Here is a 20,406-nt window from a genome sequence, read left to right on the forward strand (position 1 = left end):
TAGGCTCAGACGGACCGGCAGATTCCGACAGGACAAGACAAGGTTACAGCAAACATGACGACAGTCTGGTTCAGGCACGAAACACAACAAACAAGAATCCGACAAGGACAGGAACAAAAACAGAGAGAGATATAGGGACCTAATCAGAGGGAAAAAGGGAACAGGTGGGAAACGGGGTGACGAGGTGGTTAGGAGGAGACAAGGCACAGCTGGTGGAAATTGGGGGAGAAAAGGTAACCTAACAACGACCAGCAGAGGGAGACAGGGTGAAGGGAAAGGACAGAGACAAGACACAACATGACAGTACATGACAGAAAGTTTGGACACACCTACTCATTCAAGGGTTTTTCTGTATTTTCACTATTTTCTACATTGTAGAATAATAATGAAGACATCAAAACTACGAAATAACACATATGGAATCATGTAGTAATCAAAAAAGTGTTAAACAAATCAAAATATATTTTAGATTTTTCAAAGTAGCCACGCTTTGCCTTGATGACAGCTTTGCACACTCTTGGCATTCTCTCCAGCTTCATGAGGAATTGCCACACCAGCCTTCACTTTGGCTCCCCCTCCTGTCCAACTCAGGCATTCAGCGTCACCGCCTTCTAGCTGCTGCCAAACCTGCTGCTGCTTCACTCATCAACCCCAGACTTGTCTCGTTATCATTACACACACCTGGTTCCAATCCCCACTATCACTGTATATATACTCCCTCCGTCATTTGTCTGTTGGTCATTGTAAATGTTGCTTGTTTTCCTTAGAGGAATCTCTCCTACTATTTCCTGAGTACTTTATTATTTTGGACTTTGGTTTTTGTCCCACTTTTATAATCATAGTGTTTTAATAAACTCAGTAGTTCTAAACCTGTGAATGCCTCCTGCCTACTCCTCTCTACACTTGTGACAGAATGACCGACTCAAGAGAACAGGAAGCAACAGGACATCCGACCTCTCCGCTATAGGAGCGAAGCTCCTATACCACGACTCGTGCCTGGAGCACCTCTTGATTGCCATGGAAGAGGTGCTCTGGACTGTACGCCAGCTGCAAGCTACACCACCACCTTTCCAGCTCCCCGCAGTCGTTCCAGCCACCCCACCACCATCTACATTACCTAGTCAGATCAGCAAAGTCCACCTGCCCCTCCTGGAGCGGTTTGACGGCACCCCAGCTCACTGTAGGGGGTTTCTCCTGCAATGTGACCTCCATCTTGCTTGTCATGCCAGGACAGCCTCAGAGAGGGACAAGGTGGCCTTGGTGATCTCGGTGCTGACAGGCAGGGCTCTGGAGTGGGCGCACACCGTCTGGGAGAGGGGCAGTCCAGAAGTGCAGTCCAGTGAGTGCTTCACCCAACTCTTCTGTGCCGTTTTCAACCACCCTACAGAGGGCCGAGAGGGAGCTGGGCATCTCCTCTGTCTATGCCAGGGAACCTCCAGCAAGACTGAGCCCATGGACGCACCTTCCCCCAGAGGAACATCAACGCCGCCGTCGACAGGGTCTCTGCTCATACTGCGAGGAGTCGGACCACCCCTGGAACACCTGTCCCAGAAGGAGAACCAGGCAAGAAAGCGACAGTCCGATGAGCGCTCCTGCACCTTCCCAGGTAGGCATGGACATGCCTTGCATGTCCAACAAGCCCATCCTCCTTCCTGTCACCTTCCCGGACTATCCTGGCCCCCCACTGAGTCCTGCCCTAGTGGGTTCTGCAGGAAATGTCCTAGACCGGTCAGTGGCCTTATCATTACGCATTCCTCTAGTTCCTTTACAACCCCCTATCCCAGTCCATGCCCTAGACAACCGTCTCGTAGGAACAGGACTGGTTTGCCAGACCACGATTCCCATTTCCCTCACAGTTGCTCACAACCACATCACTTTCCTCATCTTAGACTCTCCTGCACACCCCGTAGTTTTAGGTTTCCCCTGGTTACAGTTACATAACCCCAGGATATTGTGGACAGAGAGGTTGTTGTTGGGTTGGTCGCAGGAGTGTCAGGGGAGTTTCTGGCCGTCAAGAAGGCGCTGAAAACATGGCGGCACTGGCCGGAGTGTGCTCAACACCCATTCCTGGTTTGGACAGACCACCGGAACCTAGAGTATATTCGAGCAGTGAAGAGGCTGAACCCGTGTCAGGCCAGGTGGGCCCTATTCTTCGCCAGGTTCTTCACTAAGAACATCAATGCCGATGCGTTGTCCCGGGTACGTGACACAGAGGAAGGAGAAGGCGACATCCATTATTCACCTGTCCTGCATTGTGGCTCCTGTCGTGTGGAATGTGGACACGGACATCCGTCGAGCCCTCACCTGCCAACTATCCCGAGGGGCGTACCTACGTGCACTCTGATGTGAGGAACCGTCTCCTCTCATTGGCACACACAGCACCTGTGTCGGGGCACCCGGGTATAGCCTGTACTATCAACTGTCTCTCCACCAAGTACTGGTGGCCCACCTTGGCCCAGGACGTCTGGGTCTCTTTCTGCTCTACCTTTGCACAGAGCAAGAAACCGAGACTCCTCCCCTATGGCAAACTCCACCCGCTGCCGGCTCCACAACGACCCTGGTCCCATCTTTCCGTGCACTTTGTCACAGACCTTCCTCTTCGGAGGGGCACAACACCATCCTGGTCGTTGTGGACAGGTTTTCCAAGGCGTGTCTTTTGATTCCCCTGCCAGGTCTTCCTACGGCCATGCAGACTGCGGAGGCTCTCTTCTCTCACGTCCTCTGGCACTACGGGATCCCGGAGAACATCAAGTCTGACCGTGGTCCTCAGCTCACCTCCCATGTCTGGAAGGGCTTCATGGAACGACTGGAGGTCAAAGTCAGCTTCACCTCCGGGTACCGTCCCTAATCAAATGGGCAGGTTGAAAGGGTAAATCAGGAACTGAGTAGGAACCTTCATTGTTACTGTCAGGACTGGCCAGGAGAGTGGGCTGCGTTTCTGCCTTGGAAAGAATACGCACACAACTCCCTCCATCACTCCTCTACTAACCTCTCACCCTTTCAGTGTGTTTTAGAATATCAGCCGGCCCTGGCACCGGAGTCAGATCGAGGCTCCTGCGGTGGACGATTGGTTCTGGAGCGCCAAGTAGGTATGGAACACAGCGCACACCCGTCTCCAGCACGTCATCCTCCGGCAGAAGGCGCAGGCCGATCGTCACCGCAGTGTGGCCCCGGTCTTTCACCCCAGTGTCAGGGTCGGGCATTCTACGAAGGACCTGCCTGCCTGTCTGCCTGCCCTGCCGGAAGCTGAGCCTGCGGTTTGTGGGGCTGTTCAATGTCCTGAGGAGAGTCAATGAGGTGATGTACAGATTGCAGCTCCACGTCAATTACCGTATCGCACCATCATTTCATGTATCTGTCCTCAGGCTGGTGACAGCTGGTCCCTTGGCTAGTGCTGGACCCCACAACGCACCTCCCCCTCACTTGGACATCGAGGGGCCCCCGGCGTACGCCAGGGCCCCCTGGCGTGCTCCGTCCACAGCCTGTTGTACTCACGGCGTTGTGGGGGGTCTCTCCAGTACCTGGTCGACTGCGAGGGGTACGGGCCCGAAGAACGGTGCTGGATGTCCTGGATCGTTCTCTCATTTGGGACTTCCACATGCGTTGTCCCGACCGACCCGCACCGCGTCTCCAGGGTCATCCCTAAGGTTGGTGTTGCCCCGCAAGGGGGGGGGGGGGGGTACTGTCACACCAGCCTTGGCTTTGGCTCCCACTCCTGTCCAGCTCAGGCGTTCGGCATTGCTGGCCTTCTAGATGCTGAGATCCTGCTGCTGGCAAACGCCCTTCACTCATCAACCCCAGACTTGTCTCGTCATCATTACACACACCTGGTTCCAATCCCCACTCTATTACTGTATATATATACTCCCTATACAGTGTGGATAACAAATATTTGATACACTGCCGATTTTGCAGGTTTTCCTACTTACAAAGCATGTAATTTTTATCATAGGTACACTTCAACTGTGAGAGACGGAATCTAAAACAAAAATACAGAAAATCACATTGTATGATCTTTAAGTAATTAATTTGCATTTTATTGCATGACATAAGTATTTGATCACCTACCAACCAGTAAGAATTCCGGCTCTCACAGACCTGTTAGTGTTTCTTTAAGAAGCCCTCCTGTTCTCCACTCCACTTTGAACTCGTTACCTGTATAAAAGACACCTGTCCACACACTCAATCAAACAGACTCCAACCTCTCCACAATGGCCATGACCAGGGGGCTGTGTAAGGACATCAGAGATACAATTGTAGACCTGCACAAGGCTGGGATGGGCTACAGGACAATAGGCAAGCAGCTTGGTGAGAAGGCAACAACTGTTGGCGCAATTATTAGAAACTGGAAAAAGTTCAAGATGACGGTCAATCACCCTCGGTCTGGCGCTCCATAAAATATCTCACCTCGTGGGGCATCAATGATCTTGAGGAAGGTGAGGGATCAGCCCAGAACTACACGGCAGGATCTGGTCAATGACCTGAAGAGAGCTGGGACCACAGCTTCAAAGAAAACCATTAGTGACACACTACGCCGTCATGGATTAAAATCCTGCAGCGCACGCAAGGTCCCCCTGCTCAAGCCAGTGCATGTCCAGGCCCGTCTGAAGCTTGCCAATGACCACCTGGATGATCCAGAGGAGGAATGGGAGAAGGTCATGTGGTCTGATGAGACAAAAATAGAGCTTTTTGGTCTAAACTCCACTCGCTGTGTTTGGAGGAAGAAGAAGGATGAGTACAACCCCAAGAACACCATCCCAAACATGAAGCATGGAGGTGGAAACATCATTCTTTCGGGATGCTTTTCTGCAAAGGGGACAGGACGACTGCACCGTATTGAGGGGAGGATGGATGGGGCCATGTATCGCGAGATCTTGGCCAACAACCTCCTTCCCTCAGTAAGAGCATTGAAGATGGGTCGTGGCTGGTTCTTCCAGCATGACAATGACCCGAAACACACAGCCAGGGCAACTAAGGAGTAAGAAGCATCTCAAGGTCCTGGAGTGGCCTAGCCAGTCTCCAGGCCTGAACCTCATAGAAAATCTTTGGAGGGAGCTGAAAGTCCATATTGCCCAGCAACAGCCCCGAAACCTGAAGCATCTGGAGAAGGTCGCTTGTTGCTTGTTTTCCTCAGAGGAATCTCTCCTACTACTTTATTATGCTTTTCCTTCACTCTGCCGTTCATCTAAATCCCAAACCATCTCAACTGGGTTGAGGTCGGTTGATTGTGGAGAGCAGGTCATCTGATGCAGCACTCCATCACTCTCCTTGGTCAAATATCCCTTACACAGCCTGGAGGTGTGTTTTGGGTCATTGTCCTGTTGAAAAACAAACGATAGTCCCACTAAGCACAAACCAGATTGGATGGCGTATCGCTGCATAATGCTGTGGTGCCATGCTGGTTAAAGTGTGCCTTGAATTCTACATAAATCACAGACAGTGTCACCAGCAAAGCACCCTCACACCTCCTCCTCCATGCTTCACAGTGGGAACCATACATGCAGAGATATTCCATTCACCTACTCTGTGTCTCACAAAGACACGGCGGTTGGAACCAAAAATCTAAAATTTGTACAGATTTCCTCCGGTCTAATGTCCATTGCTCGTGCATCTTGGCCCATCTTGGCCCAAGTATCTTCTCATTATTGGTGTCTTTTAGTAGTGGTTTATTTGTTGCATTTTGACCATGAAATCCGGATTCAAGCAGTCGTTTTTCTTTGATTATTTGAGCTGTTCTTACCATAATTTTAACTTGGTCTTTTACCAAATAGGGCTATTTTCTCTACACCACCCCTACCTTGTCACAACATAACTGATTGGCTCAAACACATTAAGAAGGAAAGAAATTCCACAAATGAACTTTTAACAAGGCACACCTGTTAATTGAAATGCATTCCAGGTGACTACTTCATGAAGCTGGTTGAGAGAATGCCAAGAGTGTGTAAATCTGTCATCAAGGCAAATGGTGGTTACTTTGAAGAATCTCAAACATAAAATACATTTTGATTTAACACTTTTTTGGTTAACTACATGTTATTTCGTAGTTTTGATGTCTTCACTATTATGTAGAAAGAAAATAGTACAAATAAAAGAAAAACCCTGGAATGAGTAGGTGTGTCCAAACTTTTGACTGATCCTTTATATAGAACACTATATTACATTACACACACACACACACACACTATATTAACATTTGCTATAAAGGATGCAGTGCTAAACACACACACACACACACACACAAAGCGCCCTACCCTTGGCCTGAATACCATCCCCTCACACACACAGGCCTGTCACGGCTGCTTTGTTAAACAGGGGTGGGGGATTTGCTGTTGGGGGTTGGGGTCTTGTTTGGGGGAATCCTTAGCTTGCAAGCCCCCACAACACTCTCTGGCTAGTCATGTTCCTGGGCAGACCCCCTCCCTCCCCCTCCTCCCTGTGCCCACTTCCCTTCCTCGCATCCACCATCCCTCCTTTTTAGCACTGTCGGTACCAATGGAGGAAGAGAGGGAGATAAAAAATAGCAGATGGCGAAACACTCTGCGAGGGTATCTAGGCAGTATGCATTCCTCATCACTGCCAAGCCATGTATGAAATTGTGTGGAAGTGGGACTGTGTAAATGTCTTTGGGTGAATCTGTTTCTGTATGAATGCATGTGTACGTGCGTGCGTGTGAAATTATATGCCAGTGTTTTTTGTTAATCATAATTCATAAACAGAAGGAGCCAAACAAGCTCATAGTAAGCGTATTACTGTCTCCTGGTTGCTCTCCAGTCTGTGTTCCTATGCGCTCACAAGTTGCCATAGCAACCATCCCCATATATTGTTCAATAGGAAAAGGCTAACAAACGTAATAGAATAGAAACAGCACCTCTGAACCCTGAGCCACTCCCTCTATACATCTTCGCTAAAATTTTAATGTTGAAAAATCACTATACTTAATAACCATTTTGCTTGCCCTAGGACGCTGTGAATTATATCAGTCTCAAATCCCTGTCCTACTCATTTCAGAATTAATAATTTTCAATATTTCATATTATTTGTACAGTGGGATTTTTTCCTCTCCATTGAAATCTACTGTATTATTTTCTGAACCTGAAAACCCAGTAATTCCAATACAAATCACTGGGCAACCAAACACGGCAAGAGAGTGTTGTTCTGTGCTAATGTTTGTTAACCGCTAGGCTACCCTGGGGTGGCAGGGTAGCCTAGTGGTTAGAGAGTTGGACTAGTAAGTTGCAAGTTCATATCCCCGAGCTGACAAGGTACAAATCTGTCGTTCTGCCACTGTTCCTAGGCCATCATTGAAAATAAGAATTTGTTCTTAACTGACTTGCCTAGATAAATAAAGATAAAATAAAAATGTGTTAATGTAAGTGTTAATGTTTGTTCCCACCCAGTCAAGCTGAGAGAAATCAACAGAATCTGAAAGATTCATGGAGGTCAAATTTTACAGCACACCAGTGATCTAGGGCTTCACTTTGACAACCATGGAAACATGATGAAGGTCCTTTGAATGAAGCCCTGGGCAGTGAATTTATATTTAGTTGTAGGGAAAGAAACTTACAAAACCGCTGTGGAGAGTTAGATAGATATCTAGTGTGACTCACTTAATAAATGCTGCTAGTAGTTAAAAAAATTATTTGTCGATAGGCATCATCTGTAGGCAAAAGAGTAAAAGACCACATGCACATCTTACGGCTTTGAGCAGACGCTGGATATCGTATAGCCTCAATGTTCATCAACAAAACATGAACATTTGCCAGTACATTATAGCATTTGACCCTTAGGTTTATCTGAAACATTGCTGCAATTAAACACACTAAGCTATGAACAGGTAATGCATGGAATCAGGAAATCTATCCATTTTATTAGAGAAAATGGTACCACATACTGTATATATATCAGTATGCAGTCTCTCTCTTTTTCCACATCCTCTCCAGGAGATCTCTAGCCAGATAGATATGTGTCAGGCTTGAGGGACCTGCTAAACCACAGGCTTCTCAGACCACATTGAGGGCTGGGCACACAGCCAGAAACACTTATCTAGCGTCATCCTTTTACACTCAGTTTACAGCTCTATTATACAATGAGCAGGGTGTGGAGAGATTTAGAACCAACAGAGCAGCCCATTGGGAGTTAGAATTTTCCATCAGGGGAATCAGACAGCTCTGAATCTAGGTGGAGAGCAAACGGCAGCAGCAGAAAGCTGTCTCCGCTGACGATTGTAAGAAGGTATTTGTCACAAAACATTCCTGAATTTTGCAGGATGATAAGAGACTCGTAAAGACTCTTGACAACAAACAATTTAAGTGGTTATGAGGATAACTTTTTATTTGAAACTATGTATGTAATGCTGTCATATAGTGAAAATCATCATTATGCAATGAAAACCGTTCTGATGATGGAATGCCAGCAGTAAGCAGACATACAGTTGAAGTCATAAGTTTACATATACTTAGGTTGGAGTAATTAAAACTAGCTTTTCAACCACTCCACAAATTTCTTGTTCACAAACTGATTTTGGCAAGTCAGTTAGGACATCTACTTTGTATAACTATTGGTTATAGACAGATTATTTCACTTATAATTCACTGTATCACAATTACAGTGGGTCAGAAGTTTACATACACTAAGTTGACTATGCCTTTAAACAGCTTGGAAAATTCGAGAAAATGGGGTCATGGTTTTAGAAGCTCCTGATAGGCTTGACATAATTTGAGACAATTGGAGGTGTACCTGTGGATGTATTTCAAGGCCGACCTTCAAACTCAGTGCCTCTTTGCTTGACATCATGGGAAAATCTAAATAAATCAGCCAAGACATCAGAAAATTAATTGTAGACCTCCACAAGTCTGGTTCATCCTAGGGAGCAATTTCCAAACGCCTGAAGGTACCACGTTCATCTGTACACACAATAGTACGAAAGAATAAACACCATGGGACCACACAGCCGTCATACTGCTCAGGAAGACCATGGTTTGACTACGTTTTACAACTGCACATGGGGACAAAGATCGCACTTATTGGAGAAATGTCCTCTGGTCTGATGAAACAAAAATATAACTTTTTGGTCATAATGACCATCGTTATGTTTGGAGGAAAAAGGGGGAGGCTTGCAAGCCGAAGAACACCATCCCAACCGTGAAGCACAGGGGTGGCAGCATCATGTTGTGGGGGTGCTATGCTGCAGGAGGGACTGGTGCACTTCACAAAATGGTTGGCATCATGAGGCTGGAAAATTATGTGGATATATTGAAGCAACATCTCAAGACATCAGTCAGGAAATTTAAAGCTTGATTGCAAATGGGTCTTCCAAATGGACAATGACCCCAAGCATACTTCCAAAGATGTGGGAAAATGACTTAAGGACAACCAAGTCAAGGAATTGGAGTGGCCATCACAAAGCCCTAACCTCAATCCCAAATTCACCCAACTTACTGTTGGGAGCTTGTGGAAGGCTACCCGAAATGTTTGACCCAAGTTAAACAATTTAAAGACAATGCTACCAAATACTAATTGAGTGTATGTAAACTTCTGACCCACTGGGAATGTGATGAAAGAAATAAAACCTGAAATAAATAATTCTCTCTACTATTATTGACATTTCACATTCTTAAAATAAAGTGAGGATTCTAACTGACCTAAGACAGGGAATTTTTAATAGGATTAAATGTCAGGAATTGTGAAAAACAGAGTTTAAATGTATTTGGCCAGGATGTATGTAAACTTCCGACTTCAACTGTATTAGCTGACTTTACAAAGGTTTGAAATACAATTTCTAACAAGTGTATAGTCATTATCTACCAAGATAACTCTCTTTGATAATAATCACAGCCGTGTATATCCCCCCCCAAGCAGACATCTCAACGGCCCAGAAAAAACTTCCTTGGACTTTATGTAAACTGGAAACCACATATACTGAGGCTGCTGGGGATTAAAAACAAAGCTAATCTGTAAACAAGGCTCCCTACATTTGATCAGCATATCAAATGCGCGACCCGGGCTGGCAGCATTCTGGATCATTGCTACTCTAACTTCCGCGACGCATACAAAGCCATCCTTCGCCCTCCTTTCGGCAAATCTGACAACGACTCCATTTTGTTGATCCCAGCCTATAGACAGAAACTAAAACAGGAAAGACCCGTGCTCAGGTCTGTTCAATGCTGATCCGACAAATCGGATTCCACGCTTAAAAATTGCTTCGATCACATGTCCTGGGATATGTTCCGGATAGCATCAGACAACAACATTGATACGCTGATTCGGTGAGCGAGTTTATTAGTGTAAGGGTTTTCCTGTGGTGAAGTAGAGGCGGACCAAAACGCAGACGGGTGGCTCAGGCGGCGCTGGGCAGACGGGCGGCTCAGGCGGCGCTGGGCAGACGGGCGGCTCAGGCGGCGCTGGGCAGACGGGCGGCTCAGGCGGCGCTGGGCAGACGGGCGGCTCAGGCGGCGCTGGGCAGACGGGCGGGTCAGGCGGCGCTGGGCAGACGGGAAGCTCCGGCAACGCTGGAGAGGAAGGCTCTGGCAGCGCTGGACTAAGGAGCTCTGGCGCCTCTGGAATGAGGGGCTCTTGCGCCTCTGGACTGAGGGGCGGGAGCTCTGGTAGCGCCGAACAGGCGGGAGACTCCGGCTGCGCTGGAGAGGAGGAAGGCTCTAGCAGCGCCGGAGAGGCGGGAGACTCCGGCAGCGCTAGAGAGGAGGAAGGCCCCGGCAGTGCTGGACAGGCGGGAGCCCCTGTAAGGATGAGCCGGAGAGACAGCCTGGTGCGGGGGGCTGCCACCGGAGGGCTGGTGCGTGGAGGTGGTGACGGATAGACCGGACCGTGCAGGCGCACTGGAGCATGAGCCTGCCCAACCTTACCCGGTTGAATGCTCCCGGTCGCCCTGCCAGTGCGGCGAGGTGGAATAGCCCGCACTGGGCTATGCAGGCGAACCGGGGACACCGTGCACAAGGCTGGTGCCATGTAAGCCGGCCCAAGGAGACGTACTGGGGACCAGATACGTAGAGCCGGCTTCATGGCACTTGGCTCAATGCTCACTCTAGCCCGGCCGATCCGCGGAGCTGGTATGTACCGCACCGGGCTATGCACCCGCACTGGGGACACCGTGCGCTCCACAGTATAACACGGTGCCTGCCCAGTCTCCCTCGCCCCCCGGTAAGCACAGGAAGTTAGCGCAGGTCTCCTACCTGGCTTCGCCACACTTCCTGTGTGCCCCCTCCCAATACATTTTTGGGGCTGCCTCTCGGGCTTCCTTGCCAGCCGTGTTCCCTCATATCGCCGGCTCCTCTCTCCGGCTGCCTCTGCTCTCCTAGCTGCCTCCACCTGTTCCCATGGAAGGCGATCCTTTCCCGCCAGGATCTCCTCCCAGGTGTAGCAACCCTTGCCATCCAATACATCGTCCCATGTCCATTCCTCTTTGCGCCGCTGTTGCCCGTTACCACGCCGCTTGGTCCTGTTGTGGTGGGTGATTCTGTAAGGGTTTTCCTGTGGTGAAGTAGAGGCGGACCAAAACGCAGCGTGGTTATATTGATTCATGTTTAATAAAAAAAAGATAAACACGAACACTACAAAACAATGAACGTGGAAAACCAAAAACAGCCCTATCTTGTGCAAAACACAGAGACAGGAACAATCACCCACAAACACACAGTGAAACCCAGGCTACCTAAGTATGATTCTCAATTAGAGACAACTACTGACACCTGCCTCTGATTGAGAACCATACTAGGCCGAAATATAGAAATACCCAAAACCTAGAAAAACAAACAGACTGCCCACCCAACTCACGCCCTGACCATACTAAATAAATACAAAACAAAGGAAATAAAGGTCAGAACGTGACAATTAGCAAGTGCATCGGTGATGTTGTACCCACGGTGACTATTTAAACCTTCCCCAACCAAAAACCGTGGATTGATGGCAGCATTCGTGGAAAACTGAAAGCGCGAACCACTGCTTTTAATCATGGCAAGGCGACCGGAAACAAGACCGAATACAAACAGTGTCGCTATGCCCTCTGCAAGGCAATCAAACAAGCTAAGCATCAGTATAAAGACAAAGTAGATTCGCAATTCAACGCCTCACACACGAGACATATGTTTCAGGGTCTAAAGTCAATCTCGGACTACAAAAAGAAAACCAGCCCCATCGCGGACACCAACGTCTTGCTCCCAGACAAACGAAACAACTTCTTTGCTCGCTTTGAGGACAATACAGTGCCACTGACACGGCCCACTACCAAAACCTGCGGGCTCTGCTTCACCACAGCCAACGTGAATAAAACATTTAAATGTGTTAACCCTCACAAGGCTGCCAGCCCAGATGGCATCCCTAGCCACGTCCTCAGAGAATGTGCAGACCAGCTGGCTGGTGTGTTTATGGACATATTCAATCAATCCCTAAACCAGTCTGCTGTTCCCACATGCTTCAAGAGGGCCACCATTGTTCCTGTTCCCAAGAAAACTAAGGTAACTGAGCTAAACAACTATCGCCCCATAGCACTCACTTCCGTCATTATGAAGTGCTTTGAGAGACTAGTCAAGGATCATATCATCTCCACCCTACCTGACACCCTATACCCACTCCAATTTGATTACCGCCCTAACCCATCTGGACAAGAGGAATACCTATGTAAGAATGCTGTTCATCGATTACAGCTCAGCATTTAACACCATAGTACCCTCCAAACTCGTCATTAAGCTCGAGACCATGGGTCTCAACCCGTCCTTTGCAACTGGGTCCTGGACTTTCTTATGGGCCGCACCCAGGTGATGAGGGTAGGAAACAACATCTCCACCCCGCTGATCCTCAACACTGGGGCCCCACAAGGGTGCATTCTCAGCCCTCTCCTGTACTCCCTGTTCACCCATGACTGAGAGGCCATGCACGCCTCCAACTCAATCATCAAGTTTGCAGACGACACTACAGTGCTAGGCTTGATTACCAACAAGGACGAGACGGCCTACAGGGAGGAGGTGAGGGCCCTCGGAGTGTGGTGTCAGGAAAATAACCTCACACTCAACGTCAACAAAGGAGATGATCGTGGACTTAAGGAATCAGCAGAGGGAGCACCCCCATATCCACATCGACGGGACAGTATTGAAGGTGGAAAGTTTAAGTTCCTCAGCGCGTACATCACGGACAAAATGAAATGGTCCACCCACACAGACAGTGTGGTGAAGAAGGCGCAACAGCGCCTCTTCAACCTCAGGAGGCTGAAGAAATTTGGCTTGTCACCGAAAACACTCACAAACCTTTACAGATGCACAATCGAGAGCATCCTATTGGGCTGTATCACCGCCTGGTACGACAACTGCTCCGCCCATAACCGTAAGGCTCTCCAGAGGGTAGTGAGGTATACACAACGCATCACAAGGGGGAAAACTACCTGCCCTCCAGGACACCTACACCACCCGATGTCACAGGAAGGCCAAAAAGATCATCAAGGACAACAACCACCCGAGCTACTGCCTGTTCACCCCGCTATCGTCCAGAAGGTGAGGTCAGTACAGGTGCATCAAAGCTGGGACCGAGAGACTGAAAAACAGCTTCTATCTCAAGGCCATCACTGTTCAACAGCCATCACTAACATTGAGTGGCTGCTGCCAACACACTGACTCAAATCTCTAGCCACTTTAATAATTAAAAATTGGATGTAATAAATGTATCATTAGTCACTTTAAACAATGCCACTTTATATCATGTTTACATACACTACATTACTCATATCTTATGTATATACTGTATTCTATACCATCTACTGCATCTTGCATATGCCGCACGGCCATCGCTCATCCATATATTTATATGTACATATTCTTATTCATTCCTTTACACTTGTGTGTATAAGGTCGTTGTTGTTAAATTGTTAGATTACTTGTTAGATATTACTGCATGGTCAGAACTAGAAGCACAAGCATTTCATCTGCTAACATCTGCTAACCATGTGTATGTCAAATCAAATCAAAAGTTGATTTGTCACGTGCGCCGAATACAACATGTGTAGTAGACCTTACAGTGAAATGCTTACTTACAGGCTCTAACCAATAGTGCAATGTGACCAATAACATTTGATTTGATTTAATATACTGTACCCAGACACCAGACCTGACAGTTAAAAGATCAGATCAGCTTCTGATCTTTTCCAATCAGTTGTATAAAGAAAATACCTTCCTGATAATTGGAAGCATGGTTATGTTGCAGGCCATGTGCTGTGTGTTTGGGATCCTTTATCTAAATGCTGCTTTCATTCTATTATAAAGGTAGCATTACTGTGTCTTATCACAGGTGCAAGGAAAAGAGGAAATGATCTGCACATCATTGTAAAGTTCTCAGAGGTGGAATTTTATGAGCTGTGCAAAACTTACGGTTTTCATCTGGTGTATGATGCACAATATCTTAATGCTGGTGAAATAAGACATTAGGGATCTTTCATCACACAAAAGCTATTGAATTTCCCATCCTTCATTAGCTGAAACTGGATGGAGCCAGTGTAATACGGCAGAGAGAGGTGGTAATTAACCATGTCCGATACCTGAAGACTTGTGTTAACTCCCAAAGGAACCTAGGGTTTAGCTCAGCTGGCTAAGATAGTTGTGATGTGCAGATGACCTGGGTTCAAACCCAGTCAGTCACAACAATCTAGTCATTATTAACGTGATGTTGAGATGGATGCACCAAGCATATTACCTAACACTGTATAAAGGACCCTACCTGAAATGAGGGAATTTACAGGCAGAAGAGATGAGCAGACAATATATTGTCCATTGTTAGTCACTGCTGTGAAGGTAATAACTGGAATGTTAACAGACATTTGTGAAAAGCACGGATCTATAATACAGAATGCATTTATCAAAACGACAATTGATCGTGCTTTGATTTTCAACCTGCCTCACCCATGATTATAAACCAGACACAGCACCGCCACCTACTGGTAACCCCCTGAAATTGTAATTTTAGAGCAACTACTAATGGTTGAAGTACTGTAACTAATGGACTAGTGAATAACTAGTAAAACAACACCCCTAAGGTAATATCTTGCATGATAGTCATTGAGAACTGCTGTACTTATATTTGTTCATAGAGGTACTTCTATTAGAGGTATAGAGGTACTTTCATTAGAGGAATAGAGGTACTTTTATTAGATAAATAAAGGTATAGAGGTACTTATATTACAGAAATAGAGGTATAAAGCTACTTTTATTAGAGGTATCGTATCAGAGGCATCTCTCACAAATACACACCAAACGGTTGAATCTCCTGGCCTTTTAAATTGCAATCAGCGAGCGTCTGTCCATCTGACGCACCTCAATCTCCTTGAAATGGACACTGGCTTTACTCCTGATGGATGGTTCACATGACTCTATAGAAGGGAGGAAAAAGTAAGTGATGATAAAAGAGACTACAGTGTAGACACTGTAAAACTGGTGGTGGTGAAAAAACTATGTGAATGACTTACTTGCGGTTCCACTTTGTACTGAGGCGTTGCTATCGGAGCTGTCATCTCCGTGGTGAGAAGATGGGGGCAGTCTCACGGCCAGTTCTCCCAAGGTGGGCTTCACGTTGAAGCGCTCTGCCAGAGACAAATGCAATTTTTTTTTATATCCCAATTCAATTACATTATTTGTATTTGAATAACAGTAGCATTGAATCACAATCACATGATAGTCCTGTCGAATCCTAACCCTAATGTTACCAGCCTCATGGTCTATCCAAGAACCCCACTCTTTCCCGATTGTTGGTGCACTCACTGGGGTTCTGGACTCTCTCGGCCGCCCTCTGCTCCAGGTGCATGTGGATGATGGCCTGCACCTTCCTCTGATTGGTGGAGATGTTGGGCTCGGCTATGACCTCGGTCAGCCGCAGGTTGTTCTTGATGGCCTTGGAGGCTGTGGCCCGAGCTAGCATGGGCAGCTGGTCCTGGTAGTCCCTGTCTGTGAAGTCAATCTCCCTGCCCTGGATCCCTTTGATCCTGGACAGTTATACAGTATATAAGTTTTATCAGCTACAGTGCCCTCCATAATTATTGGGACAGTGAAGCATTTCTTCTTCTTTCAGGTTTTATACTATGAAAGTTTGGTTTTGAAATAAAACAATGACAATGAGGTTAAAGTGCAGACCGGCAACTTTAAGTTGAAGGTATTTTCATCCATATAGGGTGAACAGCGCTTTTTGTACATAGTCCCCCCATTTAAGGGAGCAAAAGTATTGGGACAAATTCACTTGTGTATTAAAGGAGTGTATTATGTGTATTATGTGATATGTGTATTAAAGGAGTAAAAAGTTAAGTATTTGGTCCCATATTCATAACACACAAGGCACTTTATTCATTTATTCAAGCTTCTGACTCCATCGACTTCTTAGATGCATTTGCTGTTTGTTTTGGTTGTGTTTCAGATTAGTTTGTGCCCAATAGAAATTATTGGTAAATAATGTAGTGTCATTTTGGAGTCACTTTATTGTAAATAAGAATATATTATGTTCCTTAACACGTCTACATTAATGGAGATGCTACCATGATTATGGATAATCCTGAATGAATCATGAATAATAATGAGTGAGAAAGTTACAGACGCACACATTTTTGGGGGGGTATGATACTTGTGCTTCTATGGAAAAATATGAGGAACTGGATCTGGAAAGCAGTAAAAGAAAGCCTGGTTAAACCAGACTGACCACAATGCTCACCAGTGAATATTGTAAGTGCAGCAGACAGTCTAGATTCACAAAGCTAAGGAAGAGAATCACTTGATGATCAGTTAGCGTCTATGCATTGTATTTATTTTAGCCAGGATAGTCGGCTCAGTAACAATTGGAAAACAGACAACCCATTGTCTCACTCTCTTGATAAAGCCTATTGTAATCCTAATGTATTGATGAAAAGGAGAGGACTTGAATTGGTTGAGCATGCTAAGGCTCCCGAGTGGCGCAGCGGTCTAAAGTACTGCATCTCAGTGCTAGAGGCGTCACTACAGACCCTGGTTCGATTCCAGGCTGTATCATAACAGGCCGTGATTGGGAGTCCCAGCATCCGGGTTAGGGTTTGGCCATCATTGTAAAAAACAATTTGTTTTTAACTGACTTGCCTAGTTAAATAAAGGTTAAATAAATGTCCCACCTCCTGTTAGTTAAGATGGTGTAAATCTCTTGCACTAGAAGCTCCGCTGCTCCTGGCTTGCAATGGATGGTCCCGTCCAGAACTTCCTTTTGCAGATGGATGTTCTGTTTCACTAGAAACTGATAAGAGAGTAGAAATGGATTCTCCATTATTCAACATGACAAACAAAAGAAAATACAGGACGTCAGTAGTATAGAAAGACAGCCTTCTCACAGCAAAAACATTGATGACTTTGCAAGTGGACATAGGATTATACCCACCAGTTTATTTGTACTCATACACCTACTATTTTGTTACTGTCCGTTAGTCTGGGTTCAAGTCTGTTTAGCTAAGGAGTGTAATGTGATAACTGAACAGAAGAGATGACAACCAGGCTACCTGGCCATACCCTCCAACTCTTACCCTCTCTATTTGTGCCCAGTTGCCCTGTTTGGTTGGAAGTGATGTCCCATTGTTGTAGGAGTGCATGGGGAAGTCTTCATGATAATACCAGGAGAACATCTCTGCCACAAGGTAGCCATTGGAGAAATCCCTGGTGAAGGGAAAATGTGACTCCATAACATAGGGGAGAGTGGGATAAGTTGAGCCATTTTTTATATTCATTACACTGCATTCAGAAATAATTCAGACTACTTCCTTTTCCCCCCACATTATTTACACTACAGCCTTATTCTAAAATTGATTAAATTAATGTTTTTCCTCATCAATCTACAATACCCCATAATATCAAAGCAAAAACAGGTTTTTAGATTTATATTTTTAATTATTTTACAGAAATACCTTATTTACATAAGTAGTCATACCCTTTGCTATGAGATACGAAATTGAGCTCCAGTTTATCCTGTTTCCATTTATCATCCTTGAGATGTTTCTACAATTTGATTGGAGTCCGCCTGTGGTAAATGCATTTGATATGACATGATTTGGAAAGGCACACCTGTCTATATAAGGTCCCACAGTTGACAATGCATGTCAGAGCAAAAACTCAGCCATGAGGTCCAAGAAATTGTCCATAGATCTGGGGAAGGGTACAAAAACATTTCTGCAGCATTGAAGGTCACCAAGAACACAGTGGCCTCCATCATTTTTAAATGGAAGAAGTTTGCAACCACTAAGACTCTTCTTTGAGCTGGCTGCCCGGCCAAACTGAGCAATTGGGGGAGAAGGGCCTTGGTCAGGGAGGTGACCAAGAACCCGATGGTCACTGACAGAGCTCCAGAGTTCCTCTGTGTAGATGGGAGAACCTTATGAAGGACAACCATCTCTGCAGCACTCCACCAATCAGGTATTTATGGTAGAGTGGCCAGATGAAAGCCACTCTTCAGTAAAAGGCACATGACAGCCCGCTTGGAGTTTGCCTAAAGGCACCTAAAGACTCTGAAACCAAGAATGAACTATTTTGCCTCAATACCAAGCATCACATCTAGAGGAAACGTGGCACCATCCCTACGGTGAAGCATGGTGGTGGCAGCATCATGCTGTGGGGCTGTTTTTCAGCGGCAGGAACTGGGAGACAAGTCAGGATCGAGGAATGATGAACGGGACAAAGTACAGAGAGAGCCTTGATGAAAACCTACCCCAGAGCGCTCAGGACCTCAGACTGGGGTGAAGGTTCACCTTCCAACAGGACAACAACCCAAAGCACACAGCCAAGACAACGCAGGACTGGCTTCGGGACAAGTCTCTTAATGTCTTTGAGTGGCCCAGCCAGAGCCCGGACTTGAACCCAAATGAACATCTCTGGAGAGACCTGAAAATATCTGTGCAGTGACACTCTCCACCCAACCTGACAGAGCTTGAGAGGATCTACGGAGAAGAATGGGAGAAACTCCCCAAATACAGGTGTGCCATGCTGGTAGCGTCATACCCAAGAAGACTCAAGGCTGTAATCGCTGCCAAAGGTGCTTCAACCAAGTACTGAGTAAAGGGTCTGAATACTTATGTAAATGGCGCTAAAAAAAGATATACATACTGTAACTGTAGATTGATGAGATTTTTAAAAAAATCCATTGTAGAATCAGGCTAACATAACATGTGGAAAAAGTCAAGGGGTCTAAATACTTTCTGAATGCACTGTATATTCATTATGGAAATAATCAGAATTCCTGTAAACATTACAGATTGGAAAACATTGCTTATCCAAAAAAAGCGGTGTCTTGGCACAACTTATCCTGGGTTTGGGGTATGTTGAGCCCCTGTACAGGGTAAATTAAGCTGCCTCCAAATGTCTGTACTGACTGGAATATTACCACTATAGTTACCTTTTTGAAACCATGTCTATTTTTATTTCCCAAACACAATAACAATCGCTTTTTTGTCTTTTGATAATTATAAGGATCTTTTAACACATGCTTTGTTTTTTTTTACCTCATGCCTTGCTATATGCCTGGGAAGAAAACACTTAAATTTGTTCAACTTCACATTTGGATAAATTTACCACATAGCCATTAGCTCAACTTACCCCAATGCAAAAATGTTGACTATAGCCAACACAACTACAAGATGCACTTTCAAGCTAGGTGTAGAACGTCATATTAAAGCTTATAGAGACCCCAATAGAACAATCTTAAAAGGATCTACTTTGGTTTAGATACAAGCATCATGAAACCTCTAACCCAATTCAAAATATATACATTTGTTTACCTAACTTGCTTACCACTTTTTCCATGTGGTTTATTCCTTCACAGACTACATGAAAATTGACACTTCCTCAATATTTGGTCAAATTATATATCTTGTGTATTGTTTCCTTGAAACAAAGGTAGCTCAACTTACCCGACTGTCCCCTTAAGGTTACTTGGTTAGATAGACCAACTCTCAAGTTATATTTCACATATACACGCTTTGCAATTTGCTAATGTACACTTACCTGCGCATATTCTTTGGAGAAAATGACAAATCCAGGCTTTGGAGCCACTTCAGAACTTCTCGTGGCAGTCCTGTCTTTTTGGGAGGCTGTGCGTAAGCCATTGTCAGCTGTAATGTTAATTCAGCTAGCGTCTATGAACCAGCCACACACGCTTACAAAATGATAAGATAAGTTACTATTGGTCTAACTTTTCTGGTTCAGTATTTCGTTAAGTTGTTGCTATATAACACTGTGTCTTATAGAACATTTGTGGTAAACGAACTAGCTAAGCTAACGAGCTTACTAGCTCATATGGCACATTTGACATGTTTATCAACAGTTCCATAGCAACGGCCTTACTTCTTCTTTCTCCTGGAAAGGTGAACGTATCGCGGGAAGGTACATTGTTGCCACCCACTGGAAATAGAACATGTTGCGC

The 20,406-nt window shown here is 45.7% G+C and overlaps 1 protein-coding gene across 1 annotated transcript; it reads right to left on the reverse strand.

Annotated features, from left to right (window-relative positions):
- Positions 1-15,187: 15,187 nt before the first annotated feature.
- Positions 15,188-20,303, reverse strand: spata4 (spermatogenesis associated 4). Its single transcript, NM_001124526.2, is given in 6 exon segments — positions 15,188-15,364; positions 15,461-15,574; positions 15,753-15,973; positions 17,120-17,238; positions 17,522-17,651; positions 19,989-20,303. Coding segments are annotated over 6 exon segments (780 nt in total). The 5' UTR covers positions 20,090-20,303; the 3' UTR covers positions 15,188-15,269.
- Positions 20,304-20,406: the final 103 nt, after the last annotated feature.

The sequence above is a fragment of the Oncorhynchus mykiss genome, chromosome 14, assembly GCF_013265735.2.
Source record: "Oncorhynchus mykiss isolate Arlee chromosome 14, USDA_OmykA_1.1, whole genome shotgun sequence".
NCBI lineage: Eukaryota > Metazoa > Chordata > Actinopteri > Salmoniformes > Salmonidae > Oncorhynchus > Oncorhynchus mykiss.